Source organism: Chrysochloris asiatica, unplaced genomic scaffold (assembly GCF_000296735.1).
Source record: "Chrysochloris asiatica unplaced genomic scaffold, ChrAsi1.0 scaffold00104, whole genome shotgun sequence".
NCBI lineage: Eukaryota > Metazoa > Chordata > Mammalia > Afrosoricida > Chrysochloridae > Chrysochloris > Chrysochloris asiatica.
In genome coordinates this window covers 7,333,394-7,344,266 of record NW_006408622.1, presented here as the reverse complement: position 1 = coordinate 7,344,266, position 10,873 = coordinate 7,333,394, and the positions used below count along the sequence as shown (strand labels likewise).

At 55.9% G+C, this 10,873-nt stretch overlaps 1 protein-coding gene across 1 annotated transcript in view; it reads right to left on the bottom strand.

The window, feature by feature from the left end:
* Positions 1-10,867, bottom strand: part of LRP3 (low density lipoprotein receptor-related protein 3) — a 12,278-nt gene extending 1,411 nt beyond the window's left edge. Inside the window, exons 1-5 of the mRNA XM_006867311.1 lie at positions 10,767-10,867; positions 9,055-9,102; positions 3,681-3,819; positions 2,173-2,387; positions 621-1,752 (exon numbers count right to left, since the gene is read on the bottom strand). Coding sequence (XP_006867373.1) covers positions 621-1,752; positions 2,173-2,387; positions 3,681-3,819; positions 9,055-9,102; positions 10,767-10,839 — 1,607 coding nt within the window. The 5' untranslated portion in view covers positions 10,840-10,867. The remainder of the gene's footprint in view (positions 1-620; positions 1,753-2,172; positions 2,388-3,680; positions 3,820-9,054; positions 9,103-10,766) is intronic.
* Positions 10,868-10,873: the final 6 nt, after the last annotated feature.

Genomic DNA, 10,873 nt, shown 5'->3' with positions numbered 1-10,873 from the left:
CCATCAAGTCACACCAAAACCAAACCCACCAAAACCAAAGCCACTGGCATCAAGTCACACCGAAACCAAACCCACTGCCATCAAGTTGATTCCAGCTCATAGCGACCCTGTAGAGGTTTCCGAGGCAGTAAATCTTAATGGGAGCAGGAAGCTTCATCTTTCTCCTGTGGAGCTGCAGCCCAGCGCCTAAGCCACAGCATCTCTATGGCTTCTTGGGACTGGCACCAAACCAAGAACCAAAACCCACTGTCATTGAGTCAATTCCCACTTGTCGCAACCCTATATAGAGTTTCTGAGACTATAAATCTTTATAGGAGCAGATAGCTTCATCTGTCTCTAGAGGAGCGGCTGGAGGGTTTGAACTGCTGACTTAGCCGTTTGCAGCCCCAAACCTAACCCAAAGTATTTGGGACTTTACCAAACCAAGGTCCAAACTCACTGACATCGAGTCAATTGTACCTCATCACGACCCTGTTCAGGGTTTCTGAGACTCTAAATCGTTCCCCAGTGCCTAACCCCTTGGAGCTGACACACAGGGCCCCCGTTCCTCCACATGGACAAGGTGAGCTGCCCAGACCCCAGAAGTGCACACGTGCCGTGGATGGCCTGAGCCCGCCCACCTGTACTCCTGGGTGCGCAGAGAGTAGAGCTTGAAGGCGCAGCCGAGTGCGATGACCAGCAGCAGGCCGCAGACCAGGCTGCCGATGAGGGCGGCGGTGATGACCTTCCGGGGCACGGCGGCCAGGCAGCCGTGCTCATCGCTGCCATCCTGACAGTCCTCCTGACCGTCACAGCGCCACGTCTCAAAGATGCACAGGTTGGTTCCGCAGTGAAAGGTGCCAGGCTGGCAGGAGAAGCAATTCTTCTCATCAGCGCCATCGGGGCAGCTCTTCTGGTTGTTGCAGCGGTCAGCTGGCGTGTAGCAGAGGCCACTGCCACCCTCACAAGGGTACTGGTCAGGTGGGCAGGCAGGGCAGCCCTGCTCGTCCCGGCCGCTGGCACAGTGCCACCAGCCATCACAGCGCTGTGGCTCTGAGAAGCAACCCTGGTCCCCTTCATCCCCCACATCCCCCTCATTGCTGCTGCTACTGCTGCTGGTGCCACACGGCTGCTCCCAAGGGAGGCAGTAGCCCTTCACCTGGTAGGTGGCGTTGAAGCCGTGGCCGGCGCTGCGGGCACGTGCGTGGTAGGCCACAGTGAGGCGACCCTGGGCAGCCTCGAGGCTCACGGGCCGGTGGTTGCTGCGGTAGGAGAGTGTCTGCAACAGGCGGTCCCCGCGCTCCCCTAGACCCTCGTACACCTGCACATAATCATCATAACCCAGCCGTAGCTCCAGCTGCAAGAGCACACGCCGTGGGTCCTGGGTGTCCACCAGCCACGTGCAGTGGAGGTCCGAAGGCCCCCGGGCTGCCCCAAACAGGTCTGGGGAGGCAAAGGAGCCATAGAAGCTGCCCAGCCGCCGGCCGCATGCCAGATCTGGACAGCCAGCCTCGTCGGAGCCATCGCCACAGTCCTGCGAGCCATCGCAGCGCCGTTCCACAGGTAGACAGCGTGTGGAGCGCGCCCCGCTGCATGGGAAGGTGCCGCCCGGACACAGGCTACCCGGCGGGTCTGAGGCTGGGGCCGTGCAGTTGCCCTCATCCGAGCCATCCCCACATTCATCCACTGTGTTGCACTGCCACGGGCCCGGCAGACACTTGCCATTGTCACAGCGAAACTCATCAGCCTGGCAGGACATCTGGCCCAGCTTGCCTGGAGGACAAGGGGCGTGGGGAGACACGTCAGGGGCAGCGGGGCCTTCCTCCTCCCAGCCCGGCTTCACAACCACTCAAGGAAGGCATGACTCAGAAAGACACAGGACCCAAGGAGAAGGACCCTTTGCTGCCTCTCCATGGCTACCTGAGGGGGAGAGACCCCTCAAATATTCAGGTGGGCTCAGTCCCTGACTTGAGCCCAGGGTAAGGTCCCCACTCTAGCCAAGTCTGAGAAGTGGGGTCTATGACAGCCCAGTGACCTCCAGAGACAGCAGCATGACCAGCCACACCACGCTGTCCTCTACCTATAGGGACCAGGGAGTTAGTGGAGGACCCTGCCCTGGTCTCAGAAGCCCACAGACATGTACCCAGTACTCCAGGGTCCAGATTCATCCACCCTGCCCTGCCCCAGCGTCACCTCGAATGTACGAGAGACGGAAGCCCTGGGCCTGGCCAGAGCTGGAGGCATCAGAGTGGAAGAAGATCCAGACGTGGTCTCGGGCAGAGATGAAGGCGGGTGGGATGGCGGAGCCACAGAGCCGGAAGGCCTCCTGGCGGGGTGGAGCTGCTGGACCCAGCATGAGCCAGTCCAGGGAGCACTGGTGGGACTCCTCCACGTCGAAATTGCGGAAGCTGAGGAAAGGAGGAGGGGAAAGCATACATGGGTGGCAGGGCAGAGGTGAGATCCACAGAGCCAAGGATGAGCAAAATGTGCTCAGAGCTGGAGCTCAAGGCGAGGACAGCCTGGCCGTTGCCCCCACTATCCCTGATATCCCAAACTTGCCTGCCTCCCAGTCACTAGGTGGGACCTCCTGCTACCACCCCAGGGTCCAACGGCAGCTCCACGAAGAACCATGACCAGTGGGCAGTGTGCCCACACTGTAGCCTCACCGCATCCTTCCCAGCCTCCATCAGCTCACCAGCAGCCACCACCACAAAGCCAATGTGGGGGGCAGTCACAGGGATCCAGTTTATGGGCCATTCCCTTCCCCAACACTCTCCCCTGAGCGGGGAGACCCAAGAACCCACATTCAGATGCCCTAACCTCTCCCCAGGCTGGGAGTTCCAGCCGCTGAAGTCCACTAGCTAACTTCCTCACTCCATCTTCCTCTGTGTCCCCACAAAACTCCCTTCAACTTGAGCACCCAGGCCTCTGCCTGACTCCCTGACTGCCTACACCTCCCTGGGTCCCTTTCAAATATACTTCAGGTATTCAGTCTGGTCTCAAGTCATCCCTGCAGGATGGACAGTGAGGCAATCTCTGCCAACTCAGAGGCAGTTGGACCATGCCTCCGGTCCCCAGGCCTCCCCTCCAAAGAAGAACTGAAGTGACAGGCGGACCCCACACTCTACAAAAGAGGCTCAGTACAGCCAGACCCAGTGAACTAGGCACACCCATGTGCTCACACACACATGCTGATAGCTTACACATATTCACATATGCTCTCATACCACACACAACACATACCTGCATCTGCTCGCACCTGCACTCCACACCTGCTGATGTGGGATCACACATGTGCTGTAACACCATGTGCTCATACATGCCTGTTCATGTGTTCATACATGTACCCATGCACACATATGTGGGGTGGCTCATGCCTGCATACATACACTCACACACTCATGCATGTCTGCTCACGTGTGCATGCACACACTCACATACTAACACAGGCCTGTCCACATGTGCATACACACATGTACATGCTCACACATCCCTGTCCATGTGTGTATACGTGCGCTCACACTCACATCTGTCTGCTCACGTGTGCATACATGCGCTCACACTCACACATACCTGCTCACGTGTGCATACACACACTCATATACTCACACATGCTTGTCCACGTGTGCACACTCACACATGTGCACTGACAATCTACTCTCACACACAGTCACACGCTGGCACATGGGGAGGCTCCTTACCTGATAGTGATCATGTCTCCACGGTCGCCCTGGATGTACCAGCTGCAGTTGGTACCTGGCGGGTAGTTGAGGGGCCAGGCCGGGCTGTAGATGACACCACGCCGCTCCGTGTGCTGCTCCAGCTTCCCGCTACAGGCAGCTGTTGAGAGATGAGGCTGAGAAATGCCGGCCCACCGTCTGATGGGAAGTAGGGTGGGGGGAACACTTGAGTGCCCACGGCTTCAGCACAGGCTTCCCCCAGTGTCAGCTCAAGGCCATGGATGATCATGACCCAGAGCAAGAAGCCCACAGTTCACAGAAATGGTGTCAGGAGCTGGGCGCCCCCAACTAAATGCACCAGACTCTAGGCCCTCCTCTCCCAACACCCTCTCCCACAAAACTGGGAACAAGTGTACCAACAGCTCCCCAGGTCAAGTGGCACTTCCAAGGTTGACAGTTCAAACATACCAGCTGCTCCTCAGAGAATTATATAAGGTTGCTATAAGTTAGAACCAACTCAATGGCGCTTCACAACAACTACGATGCACCAAGGAATCCTGGCAGCATAGTGGCTTATGAGTTGGGCTGGTTAGCAGGTGAGCATTTCGAATTTACCAGCTGCTCTATGGGAGAAAGATTAGGCTTTCTGCTCCTGTAAAGATTTACAGTTTCGGAAACCCTATATAGGGTCACTATGGGTCAGAACCTGCTCCATGATGCATCAGCACCACCACCACTTTGCACCACACACTGTGACAGGCATGCTGGGTGTGCCCAGCTCTGTGAAACCCACAGGCTTGGGGGAAAGGGTGGTAGACAGACTTTATGCCGATTCCCCAGCTGGCAACACAGGCTGGGTCTGTATGGAATGTGGATTTTATCTTGGCTATAAATGGAATTTTATCTTGAGTATAAACCATCAACACTCATGGAAACAGCAGTCAAGAAATCAAACAAAATATTGTATTAGGCTAATCTGCTGCACCTCTTGAAAGTGTTCAAGAGCAAAGATGTCAGTTTGAGGACTAAAGTGCACCTGACCCAAGCCATGGTATTTTCAATAGCCTCATGTGAAGTCAGACAGTGAATAAGCAAAACCATAGAAGAATTAGTGCATTTGAGTTGTGGTGTTGCAGGAGAATATGAAAAGTACTATGGACTGTCGGAAGACCAAACAAATCTGTGTTTGAAGAATTACAGCCAGAATGCTCCTTAGAAGCATCAGGATGGCCAGACTTTATCTCTCATACTTTAGACATATTTTAAGGAGGGACCAGTCCCTAGAGAAGGACATCATGCTTGGTAAAGTGAAGGGTCAGCAAAAAAGAAGAATACCCCTAACAGAAGGGGCTTCAGTCCAACCTCCTGCTTCTCAGTGTTAAACAGGCCCTTGGACTGGCCAGTTCACTCACGGATGGATGTATAATACAACTACCACACATCGGGAGTCCCGGTGTAACGCTGTGGGTTAACGCGCCAGACTGCAAAGCCGTTTGAATTGCAAGGTTGGCGGTTCAAGCTTACCAGCTACTCCTCGGAAACCCTATACAGGGTCACTATGGGTTGGAACCGACTCAACGGCACTTAACAACAACAACCATGCATTGGGCATGGTGTTGAGCCAAACCCGGCACAGCCCCTGTCTTTGTGGAGTCCTAGAGGGCCTTGTCACTTCTTGGGCTCTCCAGGTGGAAGGTGGTGTCGCTGGGCTGTGGCACAGGATCACTGCTTGTCTCCCTGAGTCTTGCTTTCTCCATCTGTAAAATGGGCCCTGCCTTGGTGGCAGCTGGCTATAAACATCAGATGGACCCGTGTGGGAAGTGGTTGGAGCGGCTGTGAGGGTAAGAGTGGCTCAGACCGGGACAGGGCTGATGTGATGTACTTCCTTTATCCTTGGTGGGGCATGCTGTTGGCACTCCATAAATGCTATTGGTTTACAGTCTGAATGGAGAGCTGAGCCTACCCAAGGATGAGGGTGAAGCCTGGCTCAGCCACTCACAGGCTGCGTGGCCCTCCATAACTGTGGAGGGCCAGGGATTCCAAAATGGTGACTAACCTCCACCAACAGCTCGAAAGAGCTTCCAAGAACAGTAACAGGAACATCTCTTCAACCCCAATACTCAACTTCAATAGCCCAGGTCAGCAAGATACACAGCAGGTGCAGGCCCTGGGGGGCTCAGGGTGGTAAAGACTAAACAGAGAGGGCGGAGTGCTCGGGACACCGCACAAGCAAATGCACTTCACCAAGGAGCCTGGTTCCTCCTGCAGGTCAGTTTCCCAGCCATAGGGACCTCAAAAGACACTGAGTGCTGGCCCACAGGAGGTGCTGGGGACAGTAAGGCATGATAGGAGGCATGAGGTGCTTGATCCAGAATGCTTCTCCCAGCAGGTACACAGGACAGAAAGGCCCAGCATGGCTGGGGGTGTACCCCACTCCACATTGTCTCCTAAGCTCAAGGCAGTGAGTTCAACATGGGTGGGAACCACCCTTCCTTCACCTGGACCCTCAGCCTCAAAGACATAAGCCAAACTCAACAAAGCCATTGCTAATCGACTCTAATTCTTGGCCATTCCCTGTGTTACAGAGCGGTACTGCCACCCCCTATGGTTTCTCCAGCGGAAGTAGACTGACTCAGGTCTCTGGATGGGTTCAAACTGCCAGCCTTTAGGTTAACAGCTGAGAGCAATCTGCTCATACCACCCTGCGAGAGAGCAGAGCAGGGAACACCTGCCACAGGTGGTATGGGATGGGCATCAACTTGTCTCTTTGTTGGGGTATATGTGGCCATACTTCTCACTAATATCAGCCAAGGAGAACTAGGCAGCCACGTCTGACTTTCTCTCCTCTGGCATCATCTCGGTCAGAAGACTTCCTCTCATAAACCTATGTCTGGCCCCTCTTCATGGGTCAGGAGGCCTGTCTCTGCAGACCACCAACATAGCCAGGAGCAGATGATGGGACTAAACTACCTCACTGCTGAAGGTCCCCAGAGCGGCTCCAGAAACTCCCACCTCAAAGGCACCACTGTCAATTGGTTAACTGTTTACTCTTTTCCAAGAGACTTTATTACTGCAGCCATCAGTCTGGCCTATTCAGGGAGCTGGGAGCTCTGATCGGGGGCTCTTGACAGGACCTTGCTTGGCTGTGGGCCTGGAGGTGCCACTGGCTCAGACAACCCATCTCCATCCCTCTCTGTGATGACAGACCTTACCATCTTCCTGGCATACCACCCCAAGACTCAAGCACTGGTCAGGGAAAGACACTGTTCCACTTGGTGTCTTGGTTACCCATTAATAAAATGGAGTCAATGGGTCTCAAGGGGTGGAAGGGAAATGTGGAGGCAGGTGGCCATTTCTCAGAAGACAGTGTGAATGAGATATAGGAGTGGGGCAGGAAGTCCACCAGGCATGCGCCCCGGGAGGACAGGGTCCTGGCAAGGTGCTGTTGTGGTAGTGGACACTGAAGAGAGCTGGACACCTGTGTTTGTTGGAGACAGTCACACTGGAGCTACTGGTGCAGAATTGAGAACTTTGGGGTGTCTGAGCTTTAGCTGGAAGTAGAACTGGGGGCCAAGATTTCTGCTCAAGTAGACAAGGGATGACTAGGTTCTTTTAAGCCAGTGTCCTTAATGCCTGGTGCACAGACTCACTAAGACCTCCTGAGAGGACACTGGCGAGGCCTGATGAAGCACAGCTAACAGATACAATTTCCAGAGGCAATCAATACTCTCCACAACGCGCCTGCTGGAGTCTGATGATATGGAGTCTGAGCTCTGGCACTCCGGGAAATGGCCAGGTGAGTGGACAGCTGCCTGCAGACCCTGACCAGGCCCACTTCCCAGGGGCCCCGATGGCTGTGCAGCAAAGTCCAGGCTTGAGGTGTAGGGGTGGGCCTCCTAACCCAGTCCGTGTCTGACATACCCGGGCAGTGCTCAGGCAGCCCACCTGGACTGAGCCCAGGCAGGGGTGGGGAGGAAGCAGCTGGAGACCAATTCCTGATCCAGGCTCCTCACAGTAGGAACCTGGAAGGAACACCAAGGACCTCAGTGTTTACAGAAGCTGCTTTCGATTTCTCCCATCAGCCCTACTGGGATCAGAGGGAGACCTCCGGAGTGTTAGGGCCCCAGACCCTGCCCTAGGCCATGTGCATGTGACTACAACCCTGGAGGCTCTGGGCACTGACACCATGATGGGTAACATGGACACGCTGGGTCCTGAAGTCTCAAAGGCTACCAACAATCAAATGCATGGCCTTAGTTCTAGGTCTTTGTTTTCCTGGCTCTATGTGTGGTACTTGTCCCACTTCTAACAAGTGCATGTGGCAGATGCATTTGGGAGGAGGAGGTGTTCCCACTCCTGTACCTGCTGAGGAGTTAGCCCGGAGCTCAGTCTTCTCCTGGAAGTTGGGATGGGCAGATGGGCAGGTAGCTGTGGGAAGAGTCAAGGCTAGGCAAGGCAAGGCAAGGCCCTGGGCAGCCCAGAGCACAAAGCTAGTGTGCAGAGAGCCTGAGGAGCCTGAGTTGGGAGTGAAATGGCAGTGAGGGCAGCTTGTGTAGACCCTGGAATCCTGTTGCCAGTGACTGAGGCCAGCAGAGATCCCTTTCTGTGAGCTCTTGGTCCCAACAACTGAACCAACCTCAGTGGGTGTCTGTTCCAAAAAGGCCTGAGTAGAACTAGCAATCCCAAGTGCCTCCCCCTTTCAAGAGCACAGCAAACAAAGTCAGAGGGTCCCTGCTCACAGAAGCCCTTGCTAGATCGCTCCATTTTCTGGTTCCTGGCAGACCCCTCAACAGAGAACTTACATAGGCTGCCCCACCAGCTCCTACCAGTCTATGCTAGACTCTAGGCCAGAACCCAAAGACAGGCAGTTGATGAACAGATACACCAAGAGGTACGAGTGGCAGACACATCATGGCAACCTCAGAGAGCCCCTCACCTCCAGAAGGTCCGTTCCCTGTGTGGGACCCTTTACAGTTTGCCAGTGGTTTTAAGCCACTGTGTGCCAGACCCCGGGCCTCATTTGCTCATTTAGTCTAATAACTACGCTGTGAGGTGGTGGTATTTGTTTGATGTTTTGCCATCGAGTCAATTCCAACTCAGAGACGCTATATAGGGTTTCTAAGGAGCGGCTGGAGGGTTTAAACTGCCAACCTTGTGACTCCAAGTCCAGTGCTAACCCTATTTCACCCATTTACAGAGGACGAAACTGAAGCTGAGTGAAATGCTTACCTTTGCTCAAAATCGAATCCCCTAAAAAACCAAACCCAGTGCCAGCGAGTCTATTCCAAGTCAGAGTAACCCTAGATAGCCTCAGGGGTGGAGCCAGGACCCCTGATGGTCTGTCCTCTGTGGCAGGGAGGAGGGGTGGGGCAGAAGGCGAAGATGGATCACTTACCTATGGCCGGAACTGCACTGCTGAGTCTCCCGGAGAGGAAGAAGTTCACTGTGGGGACACAAAGAGGGCTCAGTGGGTGGTGGCTTTTCTGTGTCTCACCAGGCAAGGCCTAGAGCACTGCAATGGAGATTCCCACCCCCGTTCAGTATATCCACAGTCAAGAGTACTTGGACTAATCACCCCATGCCTGGGAATTCGGACTCGGTGGGGAGAGGGGAAGGTGTGTGGTAGGTCAGACTTGGTCTGAACTACCTATCAGAGAGGGGTCCTGGCTGAGCCCAGATTAGGGGAGACAGCCCAAACTCCCAGCCCTGCCTGGCGGGAGGGTTCGTCCCACCTTGAAAAGTTTCTTCCAAGAGGCTCTGCCAGTGTGTTGCCCACCCAATGGCCAAGGAAGGGGGGACAACAGGTTCCTGTTTTACAAGGAAGAAACCAAAAGCCCCGGAGTAGCGGAGTGGCAGTGCTCTGGTTCTCGGCTGAAGGTCTCCTGGCTGTACCATGCTGATGTTGAGTCTGGGCACTAAACTGACTTCAAGACCCACCTACCTACACAGGTTCTGCCCACAGGACCAAGGATGAGGATATGGACGGATGGTTGGAGTGCTTCCCAGGGTTCAAGATGCACCCCCCCATCACCCAGGATGCCCACAGAAGCATGGAGCATCTCGGGAGGGGTCAAGCCCACCTGCAATTGCCCTCACTCCGGGTCGGGGCGCCCGGGGCTCTGCTGAGCAGAACTAACACTGCATTTCCTGAGCAGAGAGAATCTTGAGAATGCAGGGGGCCGTTCTCCAGACAAGCTCAGCATGGGACAAACCTAGTAGCCATTACCAGACTGGGGGTGGATGCTGGGGTTGGAGGGCTCACTTCCTTATTTAGATCCATTCACCCTGCTGGGACAAGGCAGGGACTTCCTCTAACTCCAAACTCTTGCGAGTGTGGACAGGGCAGTGGGCGCAGCTTAAAATGACAAGTTGGTTGGTTGGTTTGTCATGTTCCAGAGCCCTCATCAGTGTTCACGACGTCCCCTGGTAGCCCTCAGCTCTCATGATGGCCTCCCTCCTTCCAGTGGTAAATAACAGAGACATGTGGGATGAGGGTTTAACCCCTCCCAGTCTCCAACCCCTGATACCCCAGTTCCTCGGCCCTCCTCCAACACACCACCCAGAGCCAGCGGGCCTGCCGGGCTGGGTCTGAGATGACACAAAGGGAAAACGGGTCATTTTCCAGGCTGTCTCCTCCGCCTACTCTACCTCCTTCCTACGGCAACTTTTCCAGGTCGGCAACCGCCCCCTCCTTTCACCCCAACTCAACAGGAAACAGTTTGGCTAAGGAGCAGCGGGGCCGGCCTCGCCTTTGTCCGCAACCGGAGAGGTCCGGCTCGCCGCCAAGCAAGCGCAGTAAGCCCGCTGAAAACCACCGTCGCCGAGCCCGGCAGACCGCGGGCACACACTGACCGCCCAGCGCGCTGCGCATCCTCCGCGGCCGCCCGCCGAGGCGCTCTCCGGATCCGGGAGGGGCCGGGGCTCGGGTACCAGGGTTGGGCCTGCAGGGCGAGCTCCCAGGGACTGCTGGGGGACGCTCGGGAAGAGAAGGGCCTAGCCCCAAGGGGTCCCCGCCGTTTCCGAGGCCTCCGCGCAGGAGCCATGGAATGGCCTATCCCGGGAAGGAGTAGGCCGGAGGTCCAGCCGGGAGCAGCGCGGCGCACTCACCCAGACAGACGACGGCGAGCTGCGCCCGGGCGCCCGGGGCCCCCTCCAGGCCCGCGGCAGCCCGTTTCTCCATGCCGGGGCCGGCCACCCGGGGGCGCCGCCTCCTG